This window comes from Podarcis bocagei (assembly GCF_964188305.1).
Source record: "Podarcis bocagei genome assembly, chromosome: 6".
NCBI lineage: Eukaryota > Metazoa > Chordata > Lepidosauria > Squamata > Lacertidae > Podarcis > Podarcis bocagei.
Genome location: NC_138130.1, coordinates 67,362,420 through 67,385,985, shown reverse-complemented (window position 1 = coordinate 67,385,985; position 23,566 = coordinate 67,362,420). Strand labels below are relative to the sequence as shown.

At 41.3% G+C, this 23,566-nt stretch overlaps 1 protein-coding gene across 4 annotated transcripts in view; it reads left to right on the top strand.

The window, feature by feature from the left end:
• Positions 1-23,566, top strand: part of EPHA6 (EPH receptor A6) — a 367,313-nt gene that overhangs the window by 300,020 nt on the left and 43,727 nt on the right. For all 4 annotated transcript variants that reach the window (XM_081198943.1, XM_081198944.1, XM_081198945.1 and 1 more), the window contains one exon: positions 9,266-9,327. In XM_081198943.1, the coding sequence (XP_081055069.1) occupies positions 9,266-9,327 (62 nt within the window). The remainder of the gene's footprint in view (positions 1-9,265; positions 9,328-23,566) is intronic.

Here is a 23,566-nt window from a genome sequence, read left to right as displayed (position 1 = left end):
AGGGGTCAGCAAACTTTTTCAGCAGGGGGCCAATCCACTGTCCCTCAGACCTTATGGTGGGCCAGACTATATTATTTTTTGGGGGGGGGAGATGAACGAATTCCTATGCCCCTCAAATAACCCAAAGATTCATTTTAAATAAAAGGACACATTCTACTCATGTAAAAAAACACTGATTCCCAGGCCGTCCACGGGCCGGATTTAGAAGGTGATTGGGCCGGATCTGGCCCCCGGACCTTAGTTTGATCTCCTTCCCACTTTAACTTTTCAAGCATGTGGATTGCATCCATTATGTTAGGGTCTCTCTGTGATCCTGAACCACAGTCTCAGAGGTCAGGAAATGATTTTAAGCATCGTATCTGTTTCAAACAATGTGCATCCTGGGCATGTGTTGAAATATGTTCAAATGTAGCACTTTTAAGGTTCAATAATCTTGTTTTAATTATATCTTGGTAAAATAAACTTTCATATTTTCCTGTTTTTAGTAAGTATTTTCTGGGTGGAAAAACACTCTGCTTGTGCAGAATTGAACTCATAGCTGTATTAGTTGGGATAATTTATTTGGAGTGAAACAAAGCAATAAAGGCATATACCGTATTTTTTGTTCTATAAGACTCACTTTTTCCCTCCTAAAAAGTAAGGGGAAATGTGTGTGCGTCTTATGGAGCGAATGCAGGCTGCGCAGCTATCCCAGAAGCCAGAACAGCAAGAGGGATTGCTGCTTTCACTGCGCAGCGATCCCTCTTGCTGTTCTGGCTTCTGGGATTCAGAATATTTTTTTTCTTGTTTTCCTCCTCCAAAAACTAGGTGTGTCTTGTGGTCTGGTGCGTCTTATAGAACGAAAAATACGGTACATACTGCAAATTTTTATTATGTGTCCATTTTGAAGATGTGCCTTAATAATCACTTTTACATAGAGGTAATATCTTATATTGGAGAAATAAAATAAAATAATACCAAAGGAAGGGCTACTAAATTTCCTCCTTAACAACATTCAAGTAGAGAATGACAGAACAGAAGGAAAGAGGGTAGAATGGATTTTGTGATACACAGTAAAGAGATATGGCTAATGGCTGCACTTAAAACTGAACCAAGGGAGACAAGATTGTGGTTTATGTTGTGAAATTGGTGGACTTATGACATCTTGAAGTGGATTAAGAGTTTGGTCTGTTTCCTGCCCAGGGTAATTAATCCAAGTAAGTCCCATAGACAACAGAGGCAGAGAGCAGAAAGCTAGAGACTGTGTTTTCCATAGTAAGCATACAGATAGAACAGAGAAACATTCAGTCAGAAACATTCAGTAATGGTGAAAGCTCTGCAGCTGTTATAGTTGTACTCCACAAGAGTCATTTTCCTGTTTCTCTAAATTTTTGGTCAGTTACATATAAAAATCCTTGTTTGATATAAATGTTCAACATTCATACTTGAGTAATGTATATAATTCAGCAAACATCAGTGTAAAGCAGTGTTTCCCAACCACTGTTCCACGGCACACTAGTGTGCCGCGAGATGTTGCCTGGTGTGTCGCGAGATGTTGCCTGGAGGGAGGCGGGCGAGTCGGGCGGCGAGAGGCGGGGCGGCGGCGGCGAGGAGAGGCCGCCCAGCGCGGGGCTCTCGCCGTCTGCCTGCCTGGCTGCCTGCGAGCTCGGCAGGCAGCGCCTCCGTCCGCAGCTCCCGCCTCGCGGCTCTCATTCCCTGCCAAAGCTCACCCAGCCAAGCCGCGCTCTCCTTCCTGCCTCGCTTTGCTGCCTCCTCCCCCCCACCCCCAAAGCTTGGAGGTTCCCCGGCAAGGGGGAGGGAAAAAAATTGAAACTTACACTTTCGTGCGTCCCTCCCGGCGTGACGCTGCGCGCTGACGTCACGAGGCTGTAATGGTGGTGTGCCTCGATATTTTTTTCATCAAACAAGTGTGCCTTTGCCCAAAAAAGGTTGGGAAACACTGGTGTAAAGTATGGAACAGATCAGTCAAATGCCTGTTTCTGCTTAAAATGACTTTGAAAATATAGACTAGACAAAAAAATTATTTCTGAGGATGAAGGTAACATAAATGTATTCACATAGCTGTGCAAAGCCTAAAGAGAATATCTACTTTCTTTCGAATGCCTACTGTGTTTCCAAACAAATAACAAGCTGTTCATACATTACAACAACCCAGGCTCTAGCTTCTTTCATCTTTGGTACTGGAGCAGAAAAACTGGGGGAAGAGTGGAGCAAGACTATTTCAACAATGTTTCACCAGCACCCTGCATGTTTGCAGTAAACTAGTTTGTTCTTAACTAGGGCTTAACATGATGTGCAAATCAAGCCACTGGGTGACTTTCAGTGATCAGTTCAGCATGAGGGAAATTTACCCATTTCTTCAATGTACTAAGATGCGGTACAGATAACCATTGTTGCTATTGTATTGTTTTGTTGTCGCTCTAGCCTAGTTACTTGTTTATTTATAATTACCCCAGTCAGTTGCTACTCCCCTCTCCTCTCTTTTTTTCCTTTCCCCCTTTTTTCTTCTTCCTCCTAATTATTTAAACAAACTCATAAACCAAGAACTTCTACATTGACCACTAATAATGAAACACATGTTGTAGATATCTTTCCACATTTATTATGCTATTTTTGTAATATACAATGACATGAGAAAACTTGGTGTACTTGTTTGTATAACATTATTCTTGCTCATAACTCCCCCTCAAAAATACCCAATTAGGAAACAATTCAAACCTCTGCCACCAGCTGGTATGGCTTTAGGAGGCTGTGGGGCCACTGCCCCATGTGCAGCCCTGCTGTGCACAGTGACTGGGAAAGAAAATGACAGGATGAGTGCCATGCTCAGGTCTGGATCAGGCCCAATGTGACGGCAATAGGACCAGCTTTGGATCCAACAGATCCTAGACAGACTGCATCCCTGCTCCTTCTCACCTCTGGAACACCTGGTTTGGGGGCCTTCCACTGCCTGTCACTGGTAGCCATCTTGTTGACAGCACTTTTGCCCACCTGCACATTTGGCAGGCAGAAGCGGGAGCTCCATACCACAGGGAATGCAGCTTCTCTCACTCTTGTCAGCGGCGCCCAGCAGGAAGCTGGCAGAGCTGGGCAAAAGGACACCTGTGCTCAGTCCAATCCCCACAGCCCAGCACAAGAGGGAGGGAGGGTGCATTGCTGTGTTAATTATTTATTATGAATGAATTTCTATACTGCATCATCAGACTTCAGGAGGGGTTACAGTTAAAGCTGTAGAATATCACAGAGCAAAATTAAAAATATTTCCTTCTATTCCTCTGGAGTGAAGGTGCTGTTTCTACCTAGCAGTTGGTTCATTGAGATTTATAAGTTTGATTGCTTATATCGCATTGAATGTTTTATTATTTCTCACCTTGAGACTTCAGCATAGACAAAAAATAAATATCCTCCATACACTGCTGGAGTATGGTTTTTCATTTATGGAAAGAAAGGTTCGTTTTTGTTTTGCAGTTAGTTTTATTTATTTATTTAAAGAGGCTCATAGTGATAAGGATAGTGTTCTCAAAGGTTTCAAGATACAGTTGTACCTTGGTTGCCGAACACCTTGGAATTTTTTAGCTCCCGAGCGATTGAAAACCAGAAGTAAGTGTTCCAGTTTTCGAATGATTTTTGGAAGCCGAACGTCCGGCGCGGCTTCTGTGGCTTCCGATTGGCTGCAGGATGCTCCTACAGCCAATCGGAAGCCGTGTCTTGGTTTTCAAACAGTTCCGGAAGTCGAACGGACTCCCGGAACACATTCTGTTCAAGAACCGAGGTACGACTGTATATATGTATTATTTCTAATAAAGCATTTGCCTATCTTTTTTAGGTTTCTTTGCCTGTGAAAGTTAAAACCCTTTTTTGTGCACAACTGAAATTCTCTACACTTGTCTATGCACATTTATTACTTTGTTAAAATGTGTCTTGTTAGTTGTATGTGCATATTGTCCCTGTGATGTGACCATAGCTGTAAAAAGTATTAACCGTATGGTGTAAAAGCAAGATTAAGGGCATATTCACATGCAGCCTATCATCACTCTGCAGATATTGGAGACTGATAAAAAGAATCTCTCTCACAGAGAGAGAGAGAGAGAGAGAGAGAGAGAGAGAGAGAGAGAGAGAAAGAAAGAAAGAAAGAAAGAAAGAAAGAAAGAAAGATCTCACAAAACTACATGTATTTAAATCCTGGACTGCAAAATCTGAAAAAAGTGAAAGTATTTTCATTCCTAAAAAGACTACTTTAGCCATGAAACTTTGCAGCTTGGATGAATGACTTTGCCACTTAATATCACCAACTATGAATTACTAATACATGAAGCCGCCCAACAATGTGGAGAACATGTGGAAGCTTACCAATTGATAAAGGCCCTCAAACATCACCACCCTTAAAAATAGGTAGCAGAAGAAGTTTGCGCTATGTATGTAGTAACACACAGGGACGCGGACTTAGAAAAAATATTGGGGGGGCCCGGGAAAGCTCATGAATAATAAATAAGCTCATGAATATGCAAATAAAGTGGCTCCGGCCCTAAATAGGGCAAGTCACGCCCCCCAGCCAGCCGATTGGCTGGCTGGGAGGTGTGGCCAGTCGGGATTCCCCTGTTCTCGCGGGATTTCCGGCAGTGCCTCCGATTAGGGCGCACGGCTGGCTGGCTGGCGAAGGAGCAGGTGAGGAGGAGGCGGGGGACGGCGGCGGCGCTCTGCTGAAAGGGCGCCCGCCCGAGATTATTGGGGGGGCTGAGCCCCCCCAAAATTTTTTTTGAGGGGGCTCGAGCCCCCTCAAGCCCCATGGAGTCGGCGCCTATGGTAACACAGAAGATCAAGCATCTAAGTGTAGAAAATCCTATCATACTAATTTACACCTGAATTAAGAGTTATGCACATCAGAGCATAGCGACTGTGATGAGGTCAGATTTGATTTGATTTTTTTTAACAGTGAGATCTCCCACCTTTCAAGACAAGTGCCTTCACAAAGCAGTGTACCAAAACAGCCACGTAAGCTCATTTGGTTAGAGGAGACCCTCCAAGTTTCCCTATTTTCCAGGGACATCCCTGATTTAGAGAAGCCGTCCCAGTTTCTGATTTGATCCCGGAATGTCCCACTTTTCCTTAGGATGTCTCTATTTTCATTGGATAAATGTTGGACGGTATGGAGTTATCCAACCCCTTAGCCATCTGAAGGCAATCCTGTATAGAGACATATATTTAGAGAGTCCCTGATTTAGAGAAGCTACTTTTTAATGTTTAATGTTTTATTATGTTTTTATATATGTTGGAAGCTGCCCAGAGTGGCTGGGGCAGCCCAGTCAGATGTGTGGGGTAGAAATAGTGAAGTTATCATTATGGAATGGGACATCCCTATTTTCATCAGAGAAATGGTAGAGGGTATGTTAGAGCATGCTGCTGATAATGCTATGGCTGCAGGTTTGATCCCAGTAAGGGGGTATTCCTGCACTGGAGGGGGTTGGACTAGATGATACTCAGGATCCCTTCCAACTCTATGATTCTATGATAAATCAACAATTTAAAATCTACACTGACAGATTTTTAAAATGAACTGTAAACATCGGTAACACAAAACAGCTAACAAAAATGCATAAAGAGATCAAAATGTAAACATATCAAGAGTAGTTTTAAACGCAATAAAGGAGGAGGCATCAGAGCCATATTATATAATTAGGAGGCCACCACTGAAAAAGTCATCAGCCTAAGACAAATGCATAAATAGTTTGCATATATTTCACAGCTGAAAACACCTTCAAATTGTTGCTCCCAGCCAGATACTCTCAACAGACATAGGTCTAAGGGCAGGAAAGCCAGCCCATAGATCACCTGGCTTGAACAAGATGAAGCATAACTTCAGCTTCTCAGCTTGAGTACGGGGTAGCTATCTATATTCGGGTATTTTAAGGCACAGACCATCTGGTTAAAAAAAATGAGTTCTCACTCTTTCTTTAAACTGAACCATTTTATAGCCCCAGTTTCTGCTTTTCTGCTGTATGTATGTATGCATTTGTGTATTTGTGGGGGTGGGTATATAATGTGCATTTACTATGCCTATTTCTTTTGCATATTTTTCAGCATTTCATTATAAACAAAATCTGTAGAAATTAGTGTGCACTGAATGTATTATATTTGGGGGAGATTAATTTGATACTTTAAAAATTTCATTATCATGGACTTTGCTTCAGTATTTAAAATGACAGGAAAAGTGTTCTGAATATCTTGCCACCATTCTCGTTCATCATTCTACCATTCAATTAAATTACACACTGTCAAAATCCTTTGCTGTGATAAAAAATAGAAATTAAATTAATTTTTTATTTTTTTTTGGTGTGTGTGTGTGTGTGTGTGTGTGTGAATTGAAAATAAAATAGCTCTTATATTTAAAAGAATTACATGATTCTGAATGGCACTTGATAGTTCTATCTTTCTTGCTTTTAAAATAACTAAGGGTACAATCCTCTAGAGTTAAGCAACTTCAAATGTCTCTGACGCCCACTTCCTCCAATTCAAATCAATTTGATTTCCAAACATTGACTTTGGCTGGATTGTGTTTGTACAGCATAGTCCTATGCAACTTTATTCAGAAGTACATTTGAGGGGCTTACTCCTTAGTACTTATGTTCAGGATTATCGCTGCGCAGCCCAGGACCTTCATATATAGTGCCCAGGCTTGCGCTCCAGGCAGGTTACTTTAGTGCTGCTAATGCAGCAGTTTGACTTCACCTCCAGAGGAGTACCTCATTGTCTCTCAAGACAAATGGATGCCAACAGCAGTCTAAAAGTATAAAATAAAAACCTGGTTTGTTTTATAAACAGATGGTTTATATTGCATTTATTAAAGGACAAGCATCTGCACATGGTGCTCTTATCTAGTTGTTCACTTTCTCTGAATCCCACAATAGAAATCGCATAAGCCCAGGTGGTAAGAGGGCCAGTAGGTTGTATTGTTAGCAGTTGCACTGACCAATTTATGAGAAGCAGTATTTCCATCCTTTGCTCTTTTAAGAAAATGAATAATTTAGATAGGCACATTACCAACATTACATTTTTGGATATTGGATGTGCCACCACAGGGTGTGCTATTCTATAAGGCCCTCAGGGGTAATTATTCAGACAGATTTTTATTACAGTCATCCTGCCCATTGTTAAAAATGTTCATTTGCACTGGCATTCATTCTGTAGATTGCAGCTGTATCCCTGCTTTTTCAGGGTCCTCAAACACACAAAGAAAGTGTTAGTTCAATTCAAACTGCCCACTGATTGCATGCTGATCGACAGAGGAGACAGTGGGTACAAACCTATCCCCCCCTCCAATGTGTGATGGAGGTTTATATTTATCTCAGGGGCTAAATATTCTGCTCTGATCCTGATTTCCCTCCTACCTCTTTAAGTCTCTACATGGTCTTTGTGTAAACAGGGAATTTATCTCCCTTTATTCTAATTGTAATGGAGTACAGATATATCTTTCTCCAGGTTAGAGTGAAGGTCAATGAACAGGAGCAGGTTTACACCACTTCAACCATTTGCCTGATGGTAGCCTGTTTACTTTCTTGTCTCATTTATTATAAAATATCATAATGGTTCACAATAATATGTTTATAGACAGCTGATCTTCCATGTAAGTCCACAGCTCCCGTTGAGTTCAGTTGGGCAAGCTGTTGTTATCTATGGGAGCAATGCCTGCCACCCAGTCCTGTAACAGCCTCTGTCCTGTAACCATGGAATGTAAACAGAATCTTTCCCTATGAACCCTTTAGGAAGCTCTGTAATATATTTGGCTCTCTGTGTGCTTTGCATGCTGTAAAGCCAGCCATTTTGCTGGCATAATACGATATCCTGTACAGTATTTCTAAATTAAAAGACAGTAGAATGTTCACTTGAAGATGTTCTCACAACTATTTCACTGACAAAACCCAATGTTACTGAAACGGATATGCCTCCTCACCAAGGGTAGAAAATGGTGGGGGGCACGTGGGAAAATGTCATTTTGCTGTGCCACAAGGCTGCTGCAGGATACAGCAATGCCTGTGCCAGCCCAGCTCTGCCCTCTCTCTCACACACACCCCCCAAAAAATCCCTGTTTTGGGGCCTGTCTGCTGGCTACTGCTATTTGGGCTGGCACATAGGGCACTCACTAGAAGAGCTTCCTTGCCAACAGTGGAGCTCCCCTGGTGGCAGAGGACAAGCTGAGTGGAGGGATACTTCTGCCCTATCCAGCACTGCAGATAGGTGGTTTGAACTGGTCTGTCCTTTCATATTCACAATGTCTTTAATTATATTTGTCCGTTTCATTGCATGAATGTCCACTAGTTCCAACTGGGTGCCCATTTGTTCATCCATGAATTTCTGTCCAAAGAAAGTTTAACAGACAGAAATTGCTGAAAGTATTATAAAGCCATTTTGTTAGTCTTCAGGAGAGTTGCATCATGACTATTGTGTGCAGTTCTGATTATGCTATCTATCTGATTATGCTATGTTGGCAGGAGAAAGAATGAAAAATAATAACAGGCAAGATGTAGACAAGGTTCTTCTCAAGTACCTGTGTTTCTTTATTTCTTCTATCATTTTATCTGGTATTTGTTACAAATGGAACCAATACAGGCATTCGCACAAAATGTGTTTGTTGTTTTATTATATTCTTTCCTGTCTTGCATGCAAGATGATTCATTACAGTATTTCTGCATATATTATTCACGCCTTTGTATTATTAGCATTATCTAAATAACATCTGATGGAATACCCTGATTAGCATGCAAATTGGGTTATTTCTTCTAGGTAGTTTTAGAGTGATGGCTTACTCCTGAACACAAACAGTAAAAGGCTTGTCAAGTAAATACAGAAAGTAAATTAGTACTAGAATGACTTGGATGTTCTTGTCACAAACATCAAATGTTAATTATATATTCTAGTCTAAGGGAAAAGGGTTGTATTCATAGCTTAGTAACACCCCCTCTCCTCAGCACTTTTTTGAGTGCACAGGGTTGTATCCACCAAGAATAACCTGGGCTATAAATAATAGATTCTGATTTCAGCCATTTAAATAAAAATCCAAAAATATTATAATGCCTTTGGTAAATCCAGCAACGTGACCAAGAAACTACTCAGAAATAATAGAACAATGAGATACATTTTTGCTACAGAGGAGGACTGGGAAATGAGCAACATATTTTACTAATGCAAATAATCTTTTCCTAACAGCTGGAACTATAACAAACCCTTAATATACCTATAATCCTAACACATTCCTTTGCTGTCTTTGCAGGCAGACCAGTAATGATTGTGGTTGAATACATGGAGAATGGATCCCTTGACTCCTTTCTACGGGTGAGGTGTTATTTTCACAAGAAATATGAATAAAAACCATTCTAAGTAAAGATTTTGAATCATTTATCACAAATTAATTTTTGCATAATGTTATTCATGGATTTTTAGTTGGAGAAGTATTTTCCCCAGGGTGCATTTCTTAGGTACAGTGATACATTAGAGCATAGCCAGAAAAGGAGAAGATTTAGACTTAAGAATATAATTGATTTCTTCTACAAGTTCAGTCCCCATATTTAGCAAAATGTATTTCAAATGGTGTTATTATGAACAAAAAGATAAATTGAAATGCAAATGCTTTGCCATATGGCAGCTGTTCATTTTGCTCAGTCATTTAAAAATATTTCTTCGTTGAGTTTTGTTTTTGGCTTACGGAAGTATAGCACAGGTTTAGTAGCTGATTTATAATTATTTATGGCTAATTGCATTTAACAAATTGAATTAGGAACTACTGAAGTGGCTTGACTATAACGGTATTCCACTAAAGTTCAGTTGCTGGGTCTAAATAAATGTCAAAAGCGTGGATAGGGAATGGCACAGAGTGGCCCCAAGACATTTTGCTGTCTGAGGCGAAGGACAAGATGGTGCTGCTCTCCCACTTCAGATACAGAAGCTGCCTGAATTGGCACATTTCCCCACAGTTCAGGCAGCCGGTTAGTTTAAGAAGACCAGGACATGCCTTGGGACATATAAAGCTCCAACAGAGGAGAACTGCTGTGGGGCTCAGGAGAAACATTATAAGGCTAGAAGGCACTGAGCAGGTATGCAGGTACTTCTGGATTCTTTGCTGTTGGTTGAGACTCAAGTGGCTTCAGTGGCACGGAGTGCCTTCCATCAGCTTCAGCTGGTGCCCCAGCTGGACAGGCACAGCCTAACAACTGTTGTCTATACTCTGGTAACCTCTAGGTTACATTACTGTAACGTGTTATAAGCAGGGCTGCCTGTGAAGACGATCCTGAAATTTGTGCTGGTGCAGCATTCGGCAGCCATATTGCTCACCATGGTAAGACGGTTCTGCCCTGGTCCTGTCGCTGATACTGGCCTGACTGCACTGGTAGCCAAATAGTTTCTAAGTCCAATTCAAAGTGCTGCTTTTGACCTATAAAGCCTTAAAAACGGCTCAGGATGGCAATACCTCAAGGACTACCTCTCTCCATATGAACCTACACAGACCCGGAGCTCATCATCTGAGACCCTTCTTCGCATGCCTCCTCCACAAGAGGTCCAGAGGGCGGCAACACGACAATAGGCATTTCTGCAGTGGTTCCCCCTTTGTGAATGCTCTCCCCGGGGAGGTTCAGCTGGCACCTTCATTATACACCTTTAGATGCCAGGAGAAAACATTACTTTTCAACCTGGCCTTTGGCTGACTAACATCTGATACTCTCTTTAAAAAAGTGTTGTGGGAGGGGGTATTATTGGTTTGGTTTTGCTCTTATCTTTCCTAGGTATTTTGTGTTTTTTATATTTTATTTTTATAAAGTACTCATCGTTACGCATTTGCAAATATCCACAAGATCACACTAGCCTTGCTCTATAATTGGTAGAACTTAACTAATTTTTGAAGAAGAAAAACATAATGAAGACATGTACAATAATTCATAATGTGCATTTAATACAGATCAGTTGGCATGAAATACCATTTGAAAATATTGGTAGGGGAAAATGAGTAAGCAGCAAAACAAAGTGACTATAGTGAAGCAGAAAGGGCACAAAGGTAGCTTGACAAAGAAAGAAAGAAAGAAAGAAAGAAAGAAAGAAAGAAAGAAAGAAAGAAAGAAGAGTGCCTAAAATCATTTATGAAGCCTCACTGTGAAGCACTGAAGAACTGGGGCCTATGAGACAAAAACCAGAGTCATATAACAAAAAGAGGAAATGACAAAAGAATTCCTAGTGTTTAATATATTGGATTATATAGGTGGTTGGAAGGGCAGAGAGATAATGGCAAAATATGAGGCTGGATCGGAATTAATAGTACTGTTCATTTTGTAAACAGACTCGTAGATAAACTTTTTGCAAATCATGTTGCTACTTTATCTTTACTAATACCAAATGCTTCTACCTTCTGTTCATTCCTTTTTTACGACAGAAGGTTGAAGAGTTTGTATCTCATTTCACTCTAAATAGGTATATTCAGCACATAGCAAGATTTCTTTACTACATTGCCTTCCTTATGTCTGCTTCTAAAATATGACATTTATGTTTGTATTAGGAAAAGGGTAGAGTCATGAGAGAGCAGCGGTACAATAATAAGCATTAACCTCTCAGTCACATTAATTGTTTCCCTTAGTTATATGCTTCCCTTTTCTCAGTTGTGGTTTATCAGTTCAATGTCTATTGAGGTTACATGCATTCTGAAAGGAATGTAGATATTTAATCTCAGTAACATTAATACTCAGTAGATCAAAAGACTGAAAGCTCAAGATTTTAAAAGAAATCTGTTTAATTCTTTTAAAAATGTGATTTCCTTCTAGTTACTTCAAGAGTAAACTTTGAAATACCTTTGTGAGAGTACAAAAAGTACTGTATAAGTGTGTCTCTAAACCATCATAAAAGGTTAAATTTACAAGGAGTTTTTATCTAGTGATCTCAAAGGACTTCACAAAGCCCATATTTCTTCATATGTAATAATGCCTTTTTTGTAGCTTTGAGCACTTTTATAGAAATATATATAAAAGCTACAGCTAAAAGATAAAAATCCAGAATGTGAAGAATACTCTTCAACATTTCAAGCTTCTATGCCATAATTTCTACAAATAAATCATTATTGTTCACCAGAACAATTATGAGCATGACAGCATTAGCTGATTTTTGGAGGGGAATATATAATGGCATTAGATGTGGCAATTGTTCCACATATTCCCATGTAAATCCAAATTATATCAGATCTGATTTATGATTTCTTCAGCAGCTCATATTTGGGGCTTTAAAGTTCCAGGGATGCTCACATTCTTATTATATTTAGAAGTAAAGGAATAATGCTACAATACATTGATCCTAAGATTTGTTGTACCATGTGCAAGAGCCTGGGCAGCGGAAGTATCAGGGGAGAAAATACTGGGTTGGATGGGAGAGAGATGAAGAGACAAAGTACATTCAGAAGGGAAGTTGTGCCTCTCATATTGACCCATCTGTCTAAAGCGAAGTTTATTTAACTTTTTAACTCTCTGCAACTAAACATGTTGACTTATAAGTAACAATGATTACAATAACATTTAAATCCAAGGAAATTTAGGACTATAGACTCACTTTTTAAAAAAATTATTCCTCTATCTGATTTCAGACAACCTCCTCCCCACTGCAACCCAATAAATCACAATGTTTATAGGTCATCATGGCCATCTTGAATAAATTTCAGCTGCATAGGGGGAAGCAGAAGCATGAGGGGAAAACAGTGGTCCACTGCATGGCCTACCTTCTGCTCACACAACGTTGAACACAACACCATTATTAAGACACATTTATTTCTCAGTCCTTTGGCATTGGAAACCTTTCGAGCCCCTGCCTTGCTCTGAAGGATTAAGGCAGTCCGTATGAGAGACCCAGCATTATCCCCCAGCAGATGGAATAGCCAAGAGGGATCAGGAGGAACTATTTGGGGACTGCTGTATTGGCTGCCTGTGGCAGGTGTCTCATTTCTCCCTAATAGGGCTGACTCTGAAAATGTACACTGTGGGTTAAGAGAAAATGCTTTGGCCACTTTTTTGATAGACTGCTTTGAACCTTCTTCCTGAATCCTGGCAGTCATTGGAAGAAGCCATCTTGTCTGACTTGATTGAGGCACAATGTACCAAGTAGTTTATCAGCAAATGGAGTGTGTGTGTGTGTGTGTAGTGAATCATTTAATTCATTCTGCCTGACAGAGTGCATGGCTTGGATCAGCATTCTGTATGGTCATGTGTGGGGAGCTGAGCAGAAGGCTATCAAGGTTTTTTCATTGCCTATTTGTGATGTTTTCTCTGTGCTTAGAATAAGACATACCAACAGCTAGGCCTATGGAATTATATATACCGTATTTTTTGCACCATAACACTCACTTTTTTCCTCCTAAAAAGTAAGGGGAAATGTCTGTGCGTGTTATGGAGGGAATGCCTACGGGTGGCATGCCTACGGATTTTCCTCCTCTAAAAACTACGTACGTGTTATGGTCGGGTGTGTGTTATAGAGCGAAAAATACGGTATATATGATGTTATCAGTTGCCACATCACGACACAATGATTTTTGATAGCATTATGGACGGATGTGTTTACAAAGTGTTTAGGCATAAAGGTGGTTATAAATAATGGGTTGTTTCACACATGTGTGTACATCATATGATTAGTCATTGAGGAATGGCAGCTAAATGTGTGGATTAGCCTCAAGAAAAGTGTTGTGTTCGAAGTGTTGTTTGGTGATATGAAAACTTTATCTAAAGTGTTAAATTTATGATAGTTCCTACGTGCAGTTTGTCATTTGATGTTGCTTGTGTGAACCAGCCGTATATTTTGCTGAAGCATCATAGTTCAACTCACTATGGCCAAGAAAACCATTTGCACAGAGTTGCCTAACTGGATTATATGTTCCAAATATTTTTAGTGTATCTTAGTATGTCCTAACCCAAAGAAAGAGTATTCTTTTTTAACAGCATTACACAAATAAAAGGAGGGGGAATCATAGAGACAAAGGATGGTATACATCGCATATTGTATCCTGGGACAAACTAAAAGTTAACTCAGATCACACTGGAAGATGGTATAGGTTGCTGTTGTAAGTGGTATTAGTTCTTTCACAAAACCAAATTGCCCTAGACAGCATAAAAAGTATCTGGTGTAGCTGTGCCTTGCAACGGTCAAACACAGAGGGTAACGTTTTCCAGAACATCAATATTTCAAGCACTCATACCAAAGCATAAGGTTCGAGTCGTTGTTGGCACCCATTTGTCTCAGGAGGCAATGGAAGTTACAGCACCTGCTGTGGCTGTAGAGACCAACATGGGAGAGATGTGTTTTATTGCACGTGAGGCAGATGAAGACTTCTGGTTGTGCTGCTACAGGTGCCCTATGGCGCTTTCCATTTCTGTACAATGGCAAGTGTGTGGCAGCAAATAAAAGGATTACTAAATATTTCAATATAACTTTCTTACAATCACACCCTTTGCTTAGTGCCTTAGTCACTACTAGATCTCGCAGCTAGGTAGTTACAGGAAAGATAGATACAGAAAATGGAAACAAAGATGGAATGGAATGGAATGGAAACAAAAATGGAAAGATAGATAGATACAGAAAATGGGGACAAAATGGAGGTGACCTGGCAACACAGCTTAGCAGACACTTTTTCCATTCTTCTAGATTATGATATTATCTGATTTTAGTATTTAAAACAAAAGATATTACTGCATATATCATTATTATTATTTATTAGATTTATAAACTTCCATTCATCAAAAGATCTCAGGTCAGTCCACAAGGAAAAAACACAAGATAAAAGCACTAATAAATAGCCAAAACAGAAACAACAAAACAGTAACCCCCTCTGTAATATACTACTACTATATCATACAAAAAATCCAAAGTCTCAATATTTCTAATTATTTTTGTGCAAATTAATAAAAAAGCAAAGGTTCTGTTACTTTATGAATTGTATTACTAATGTTTACTATTTCTGTACAGCGTGTTCTGGTTTTTAAAGGGGCACTGTGACTGTTTTATATCAAGGTATAAATCCAGAGAACCTTATTGCATTTGGGTAAAATAACAGATTATTGCAGAAAGTACTCCTTTTATTGTTGACATGTACTTCAGACCTTAATAGTGTAAAGCACCATAATAAGTTTTGTTTCATTTCTGTGGTACATTAACAAAAGACAATACAGCAGAGTAAAAGACCAAAACGTATTACCAAACTTAAATTCCTAAAGGCAAGTCCAAAATAGGCCAAGGGAGGGAAGTGAAAAATATTTTCTGTGGGAAAGAAATGTCAGGATATATTGCTCTTTGAAGAAGCAGCCATTATATAATTCCCAGTACAGCCTTGCCATTAACCTTATCCTTTCTGTCAGTTAGAGGTTAGATGCTGCAGCAGAAGCTCATGTTAAATAATGTTGGGAAAGGAGACGAGAGTTCCATAAAATGAAGTCATAAAGTGTGTGCTATAAATCCATCTAACATATCCTCTCCAGTCAGAGTTCATTTTGGGTGGAGGAGACCCACATGACACTGCAAAGTTTAATAGCTCCCATCTTTATTTGTCTGCTGTAAAAGATGCTAAAAATGAGCTTGTTCTTATTCTTGCTCGCTCTCTCACTCTCATGCAGCATGCACACATGCCATCTTTAGCAGGCTTTGCAACAAAGTTGTAGAATGAAACCAGGGGTGTGTGGTAGGTGTGGGCTGCCTCGGGTGTCCCACTCAGGGGGTGACAAAATGGTGGGCAGCATTCACCGTGGGGCCTGCAGCGCACCCAAGTCACACGTTTCTCCTGGGAGTGACGTGGTGGCATGAGCGCCCGCAGGCTCCACTGTGCCCCAAACAGTCCGCCTGTCGCCTCCCCCTCAGCTGTAGGGCAGCTGAGTGGAAGGAGGCAGGCAGACTCCTCAGTGCACCCGTGGACGACTGGCCCCACCCCCATGGGCAGCTGGACCCACCCCAGGCACCCAATCGGCTTCCTCCGCTGCGGAACAAAACCTCCCCATTTTATTTACTTGTTTTACTTATTTTGCATATATGTGTTCCTGTTACATGAGGGACCTGAATAGTGATTTGACAAATACTTCCTCTCCAAATTCGTATTCTGGTAGATCACCATCCCTCCGAGATAATATTTTCTTAACAGTTATCTTACACATTTTTTAGTTGTTGCTTCAGGATTATTCTCTATCTCCTGTATTTGATAAGCTTTGCCAGTTTGTGATGTTTCACATTACATGGCTCAGTGTCTCTTAAACTACTAGAGATAACTGTGTTTTTAGCTAACAATTATAAACAACTGAGTTGTTACAAAGAACATGTCTCTTATAGTATTATTTATAAAATGTGTATACTGCCCTGAATCTGTAGATCTCAGGGCATACCATAGCTCAGACTCTCTTGCCCAGGTGAATAACCTGCCTGCTGGCTTCTCATTGAATAAAGGCTTATTGTCACAATTATACTATGGCAGCTTACCTGGTCACAGGGTAGGCAGCTGTTGCAGCCCATCGTGGGCTCCCCCCCCCCCGGAGAAATGCCAGGGGGGCGCTAGGTGGCCAATTGTGGGGAATTCCAAGGCCGGCAACTGAAGATTGATGGGCTTTCTCACCACTGGCTTATTTTTGAATCCTGGCCAATCCGGCTAAACCAGGTGGGAGGGGCTTGGTCCCAATATAGGCAGCCAAACCCTGGGACTGCTGTTGGCCAAAGAATAGTCAATAAATTATGTGAAATCAGGACCTAAAGGAAGAAATAGGTAAAAGCGGCTGGGAAAGTCCTATTTAATTCAATTCACATATAGGAGTAAACCATAGATGGCATATATATATCCAATTATACTAAGCTAATGGGGCCTCCCACTGCCGCTGTGCCATCGCCGCCACGCGATTTATAGTCTCATTCTGAGGTAAAGTTCTTAACCCGAGGTACTTATTCCATCTTAGCGGAGTCTAAAGTGTTTGTAACCTGAGGTGTTTATAACCTGAGATACCACTGTACTTGCCTACCTGCAGTAAACCTATCCTGCTTCCACATGTGGTGGACCTGCTCCCACATTAAGCAGTTTTGAGCGAAGCAGATACCATAGCATGACAGTTGATGGAACTGCATTCACATGTAGCTTAGCTCTCTATGTATGTAGGGAAAACCAAAGACTTCGTTAACATTCTTATTTAAAGCATTCACGTTAACAATAGTCATCCATTAGCAATCACTGGGAGGAGACCTGCTGTTACACTGGTTTCAACTGCTATGTTTAGTGCTTTAATGGGGAAATTAACTAAGACAGGGCACAAAGAAAGTACACACAATTTTTGTGACATTGCTTTTATTTCATACTAGCAACTTTCTACTTGGCATTGCTCAGGAATTCTAAGAAAACAGAAGATCAATTGTTATAGTCATTGCAGTTTTTAAAGGTTCAGTACATCATCATGATTCAGAAAGTTTTCCAATTGTATCCAAACATAAGAAAACCTACTTCTTCGTGCTAGGAACCATAATGCAAAATTTAGTTAAAATAAGTGCGGATAGTATGCTCTCTCTCAAGCGTGATTTAAAACCCCAAATGCAGACACTATCACATGGCATAAGTTAAATGTCATAACACAAGCCAGGGTCAGCATGCTAGTTGTTTGCCAATACTCTTGTTTTTCAGTCCCAGGTAGAGGACTAAACTAGAAGGCAGGAGGGGAGCAACAATACACAGCTGGTTGGCTTTATTGGTCACAAGCTGTGCAGGCAAGCCTAGTTTAGATGTTCTTTAACTCTATAGAGTAGGTCTGGATGTTCTGGAAAAAGTAAATTCTCTACCGCAATTGCTATTGTACTGAGCAAAGTATTGATTGATCTTTTCTTTAATGGTGCCAGTCCAGGCTGGAGGCCTGATTGAATCAGCAGAGTCTGGAAATCAAACTGTTACGGAAAAAGTATTTGTTTTAAAAACATGTACAAAAACTTGGTCCAGCAGCCTTTCAGCCTTTGGAAATTTGCTACACAGCTATTTCAGGATGTGCAGTGGGTGAGGGTGTTCTACCATCAGCCTTTTATAAAAAAAACTCCAGTCAAATACTTTGCTGTAGATACTGAGAGTCAAGATACATTTGTGCAGGTCAATGACATTTTTTGTTGTTTTGTCCTAACTTTAACATGTTCTGTGTAGTGATCAGTTTGAACACTGAGCAAGTTTATAGCTTAGAGAGTAATATATGAGTTCTCTCCTGGTCTTCCTGAAGCAGAGACAGCCCTGCTGACATGTAGACAACATTCCTTTCTCCACATGAGCAGGGGTGCAGCTTCTTCGATCTCTGTTTTGCGTGGATTCCTTGTAATATTATACTGTGGTGTGGGCACAATGGCAGCAGTGGTTCTTCCCACCGCTCTGGAGCAACATTAGAAGCTCCAGGAGTCAGGACACACGAGAAAAGCCTACACTTGGGCTCGTGCATCACTCGTCTGGCAAGTGGTCAAGGGATGAGCCATAGCATGGGTTACTCCCACTGTTTGCTTATTTATATTTACAATATTTTCACCCCATCCTTCAAGTTGAAAAAAGGCTTCCAGAAGAGGAATCAGACAATACCTGCCTTCAGCTCACGGTCTAAACGGCATGATACAAAAGGGAAAGGGGCTGAGAATGACTCAGGCACTATTTAGCCTGGAGAAGAGGAGGTTAAGGGGTGATATGATAGCCATGTTCAAATATATAAAAGGATGTCACATAGAGGAGGGAGAAAGGTTGTTTTCTGCTGCTCCAGAGAAGCGGACACGGAGCAATGGATCCAAACTACAAGAAAGAAGATTCCACCTAAACATTAGGAAGAACTTCCTGACAGTAAGAGCTGTTCGACAGTGGAATTTGCTGCCAAGGAGTGTGGTGGAGTCTCCTACTTTGGAAGTCTTTAAGCAGAGGCTTGACAACCATATGTCAGGAGTGCTCTGATGGTGTTTTCTGCTTGGCAGGGGGTTGGACTCGATGGCCCTTGTGGTCTCTTCCAACTCTATGATTCTATGATTCTATTCTATGATTCTATGATTCTACTGAGGCCCATCCACACTTTTGCTTTTTCCTCAACTTTCCCCCAGATTAACCTGCTGTTTACCACTGAATTGGAAGAAACCCCAATCAGTTTTTCTGCAGATTGACCACTCTGATCTATGTCTAGAACAAGTGGAAAACCTCTTAGACCCATTCTTTCTAGGCATGGAACAAGTGGAAGGCCCTTAGTGGCCCTTAGTGGCAAGGCCCTTAGTGGCAATGTTCTTATAGTGACCAGCAGGAATGATAAGAGTTCAAGGAGAGAAAGAGGCAAAGGTTACTGGTCTTTTAGCTGAACTGGTGGGATGGCTTCTGCTAGATGAGTAGTGGGCAGGAGGTGACCCTGGTGGAATTGAGTGGTGTTTGGCTTGGTCTGTTTCCAGCAGAGTCAGTGGGAAAGCACTGCTGTCCCATCCCTCCCTCTGTAATAGCCTCATGGAAACATGACACAAAATTTTTCATCTTCCCCTAATATTTCAAGGCATTCCTACACCAACAAATTTTGAATGCACAGAAAGCTGCCCTACATATCCACATCAAGTGGTAGAATTTTGGGCTGCATTGCTTCAGACTCTGCTGGTAGGACTTCATATTTTTAAATGAACACATAAAAAGCTTCCTTTATGTAGGAAACTAGCGCATCAGGCAGAGAGGATACATGAAAATCCTTTCCCCTGATGAGTAGGTGTTGCCCTACAAGGATTTTTTTATATGGGTAAATATTTTAAAAATTGCCCCACTCTCAAGTGATCCAGATGATAATTGTACCACCTTGTGTAGAAGGGTTCTTTGAATAAATAAAACATTCCCAATAACATCTTAATTAACCATTCCAACTGTATCCTAAGCAAAGGTATGAACTTGCCCAGGTATTTTCATGATTAAAAAGGGATTGGTGTCAGTTAAGTATCAGTATTCATATCTTTATGTTCCATTATGTTATTCTGCAAGAAACTTTGTTCCCCACACCCATGGTTCAGTTCTCACTGTTAAAGGCAATGAATACATAAATCAAAGTATAGGCTGTGGAAGTGTGAACGTTATGCACTTCTGATTTTCTATAATTAAAGATTGAAGTGGGACTTGCAGGTCTGAGTCAGATTTTGTTTTTTGGGTGTAAAATGGTTTCTTCTCTGGAACACTTTAAGAGCAAAGTTCTGCTGCAGAAGGAACAGCTTCCACTGGGGAAGCTTGATTTGTTGCCCATAATACTTTATGCAGTGTTCTGTAACTGGACTGGAATATTTCTTGAGTCAAGTTTTGCAAACGGCATCAGATGCTGAATATAAAACAATTTCTCTCATGTGCATTGGATGGGCAGCATAAATGTGCAACCAGCCAGGCATTAGATATACTTTTGGCTGTCAAGGATAGTTTATTTGGCAAAGCTATTAAAGACTGTTTAGAATTTGATGGAACAGTGCTCTGGATAAATTCACTCTGGTTTGAATTGTTACAGAGGCTGATAAACATCCTCAGCAGCCAACTGGGAATTGTATCAAAAGTACTTCTTGTGTTAACCCCTGAGAGTCGGAATAAGCCCTAGATAACAACCCTGAGTCACTTAAATACTTGGGGGAAATTGCATCTTCCCTCTTGAGACAAATAAAACAAAAAAGAAGAGGCAATTGCCAGAGGATATCTATATCAAGATGTGTATCTATTCTGAGTTTATTTGCATAGAGAGTCAAGTATATGAAGAAAAGCTGTATGAGTTGTTATGGGATCACAGTTGATGTCTGAGGAACATTGGGATGTAGGGCTGATGAGAGAATCAAGGCCTGTGGTAGTTGAGGCCTAATAAATTGTGGCGCCTGTCTTTTTAAAGTGGTTTTAAATTAGGGCTGTGTGTATGATGTATGTGGAGATGTGTAGAGGGGAATCAGAATGTGGCAGCAGGGACAGAATTCAGCTGTCCAAGAATCCTGGACTTCTTACTTTTTTAAAAAAGCAAGATTCTAGCTCTTATGGCTTCATAGATATAACTGAAAGTGGTCGGCAATATCTGCTGAAACATCTGAACCCACATGGTTTGCGGAATAAGATTTCCAGTAGTTGGGACACCATAGCTTCATTTACTTTTTTATCACCATGCATGAGTTGCAGAAGCTAGAAAAAATATGCAATATAGTAAACTGTATGATTATTTATGCTATTTGAGAGTAATTTTGATTAATTCCATAGTTTCTATAGGTTCAATTATTTAAGGACATAGGAAGCTGCTTTATACTGAGTCAGGCCATTGATCCATCTAACTCAGTATTGTCAATACAGTGGTACCTCGGGTTACATATGCTTTGGGTTACATACACTTCAGGTTACAGACTCCGCTAACCCAGTAATAGTGCTTCAGGTTAAGAACTTTGTTTCAGGATAAGAACAGAAATTGTGCTCTGGCGGCGTGGCGGCAGCAGGAGGCTCCATTAGCTAAAGTGGTGCTTCAGGTTAAGAACAGTTTCAGGTTAAGAACGGACCTCCAGAACAAATTAAGTACTTAACCCGAGGTACCACTGTACTGTCTGGTAGCTGCTTTCTAGTATTTCAGACAGGGAACATTCCCCACCCTACTTGATGATGCCTAGGATTGAGTCAGGGACCTTTTTTCATGCAGATGCTCTGCTACTGAGCCACTGAAACCCTGCTGCAGAATATATTTTTTGAGCCATGTACAGTTCCATTAACTTCTATTTGTATATCAGGCACGCCCAACTCCCAAGAGACAGCAATCTACTCCCACTATTAAAAAAACTGGCAGTGATCTACCCATTGTCATTGCCAAGAGTTGTTGATCTTTTTGGGGGGAAGGAGTGGTCATGTTGATCTTTTGGGGAGGGTGCCCCAGAGTTGTTAAGCTTTTTTGGGGGATTGATCAGGAGCACCTCGGAGATCCCGCGATCTACCTGGAACACCCCCACGATCTACCGGTAGATTGCAATCTACCTGTTGGACATGCCTGTTGTAGATACATGCTCAGTAATAACTCCACAGCCAAGACATTTGACAGTTGTCTTCTCTGCCAGCTTCTGTAAGAATGCGCAACCTTTCCTCTATCTAGTCTGGAAGTCAGCTCTTGACCACACTTATTAAACCTTGTTCTGAAGTCAACACTAGTATTTTTATTAGTGGTGAAGATGCTCCTTGAAGGCAATTTATAGTCACAGTTTAGGGCCAAACTACACCTGTGTGAGAGACAGAAAATATTGTCCCAGCCCCAAAGCAGCGGAAATGTGGCCTTTGAGCGTGGGACGTGCATCCCTGCAATAACCAGTGGCGTAGCGTGGGGGGTGCCAGGGGTGCCGACCGCACCGGGCGCAACATCTGGGGGGGCGCGAGTCCACAGGGAAGGGACAAGTTCCTTCCTCCGCCAGGCTCCCCGCCGCCACCGCCAGCCTTGCGCCCTAGCGCGCGCGCCCCCCGCCGTCGCTGTGGCTGCGCTCCGCTCACTGCTCGCAGGAGGAGCAGCCGCTGCAGCAGCGCCGACGCCGCCACCGACGCCTGGCCGGGCACGGGCAGCCTCTGCACCCTGCCGCTGCCGCCATCCCCTCGGCCCAGCCACAGGCGGCGGCTGCTTCTGCATCCATCCTCCTCCGGGCAAGCAGCGTTGTTTGCGCGGCAGCGCCAGCGGCAACTCGCAGGTTAGGGGTTGGGGGGGCGCAAATTACTTGCCTTGCCCCGGGTTAGGGGGCGCAAATTACTTGCGTTGCCCCGGGTGCTGACAACTCACGCTACGCCGCTGGCAATAACAGATAATTATTTGAGGCAAAAACAGCCAAAAGGAAAACTGCACTGTTGAAAGATATTGAGGGAATAAAGGTAGCACAGGAAACAGTATTGAGAAGCTTTGCAGACTACGTTGCTTATGGATTAGTGTGGGTGTAGCATGACATGATCTGGAAAGTCAAGTGTGTGAGAAATAAAGGCATCACTTAGAAGCAGAACATATGGAATAAGGACAGGATAAAATCACACGCTATAGGCAAGTGTGAAATGCTGAAGTACTTGAAGATGGGGAAAAGATATATTTCAAATGTTATGCAGTAGCAATAATCATAGAGGTTTGGAGTGACAAGAATGTGGCAAAGAACATTTTGAAGTACTTGTTTGGAAATATATTACTAAATTATGACTGTCTTGCTACGGTCAAGAAAAGACAAGAAGCAGTCTGAATTTTCTTAAGGTGAAGGACACATTTCTATAATCCTTTCTTTGACCTTTGAAAGCTACCATATCCTCAAAGCAGTATTGTATCCTCACTCCTATCTGACATGCGTATCCCATGAGGTAGTGCTGGGGAAGGGAGGTTGCTGTTCAACCCTATACTATGTCCAGTTGGTCAATAATCTCTTTCGCACATTGGGTTTATTCCTGGGACTGGCTTTGCTTTGGAATGCTGACGTAGCAGCTGTGGCCAGGAATGCAATGCTTTTTCACAGTTTCAGTTAATATGGCAGCTGCTCCCCTTCTTGGATAAAACAGATCTGACTACCACATATGTCTCAGTCACACCTAGACTGGATCATTGGAACACATGGGGCTACT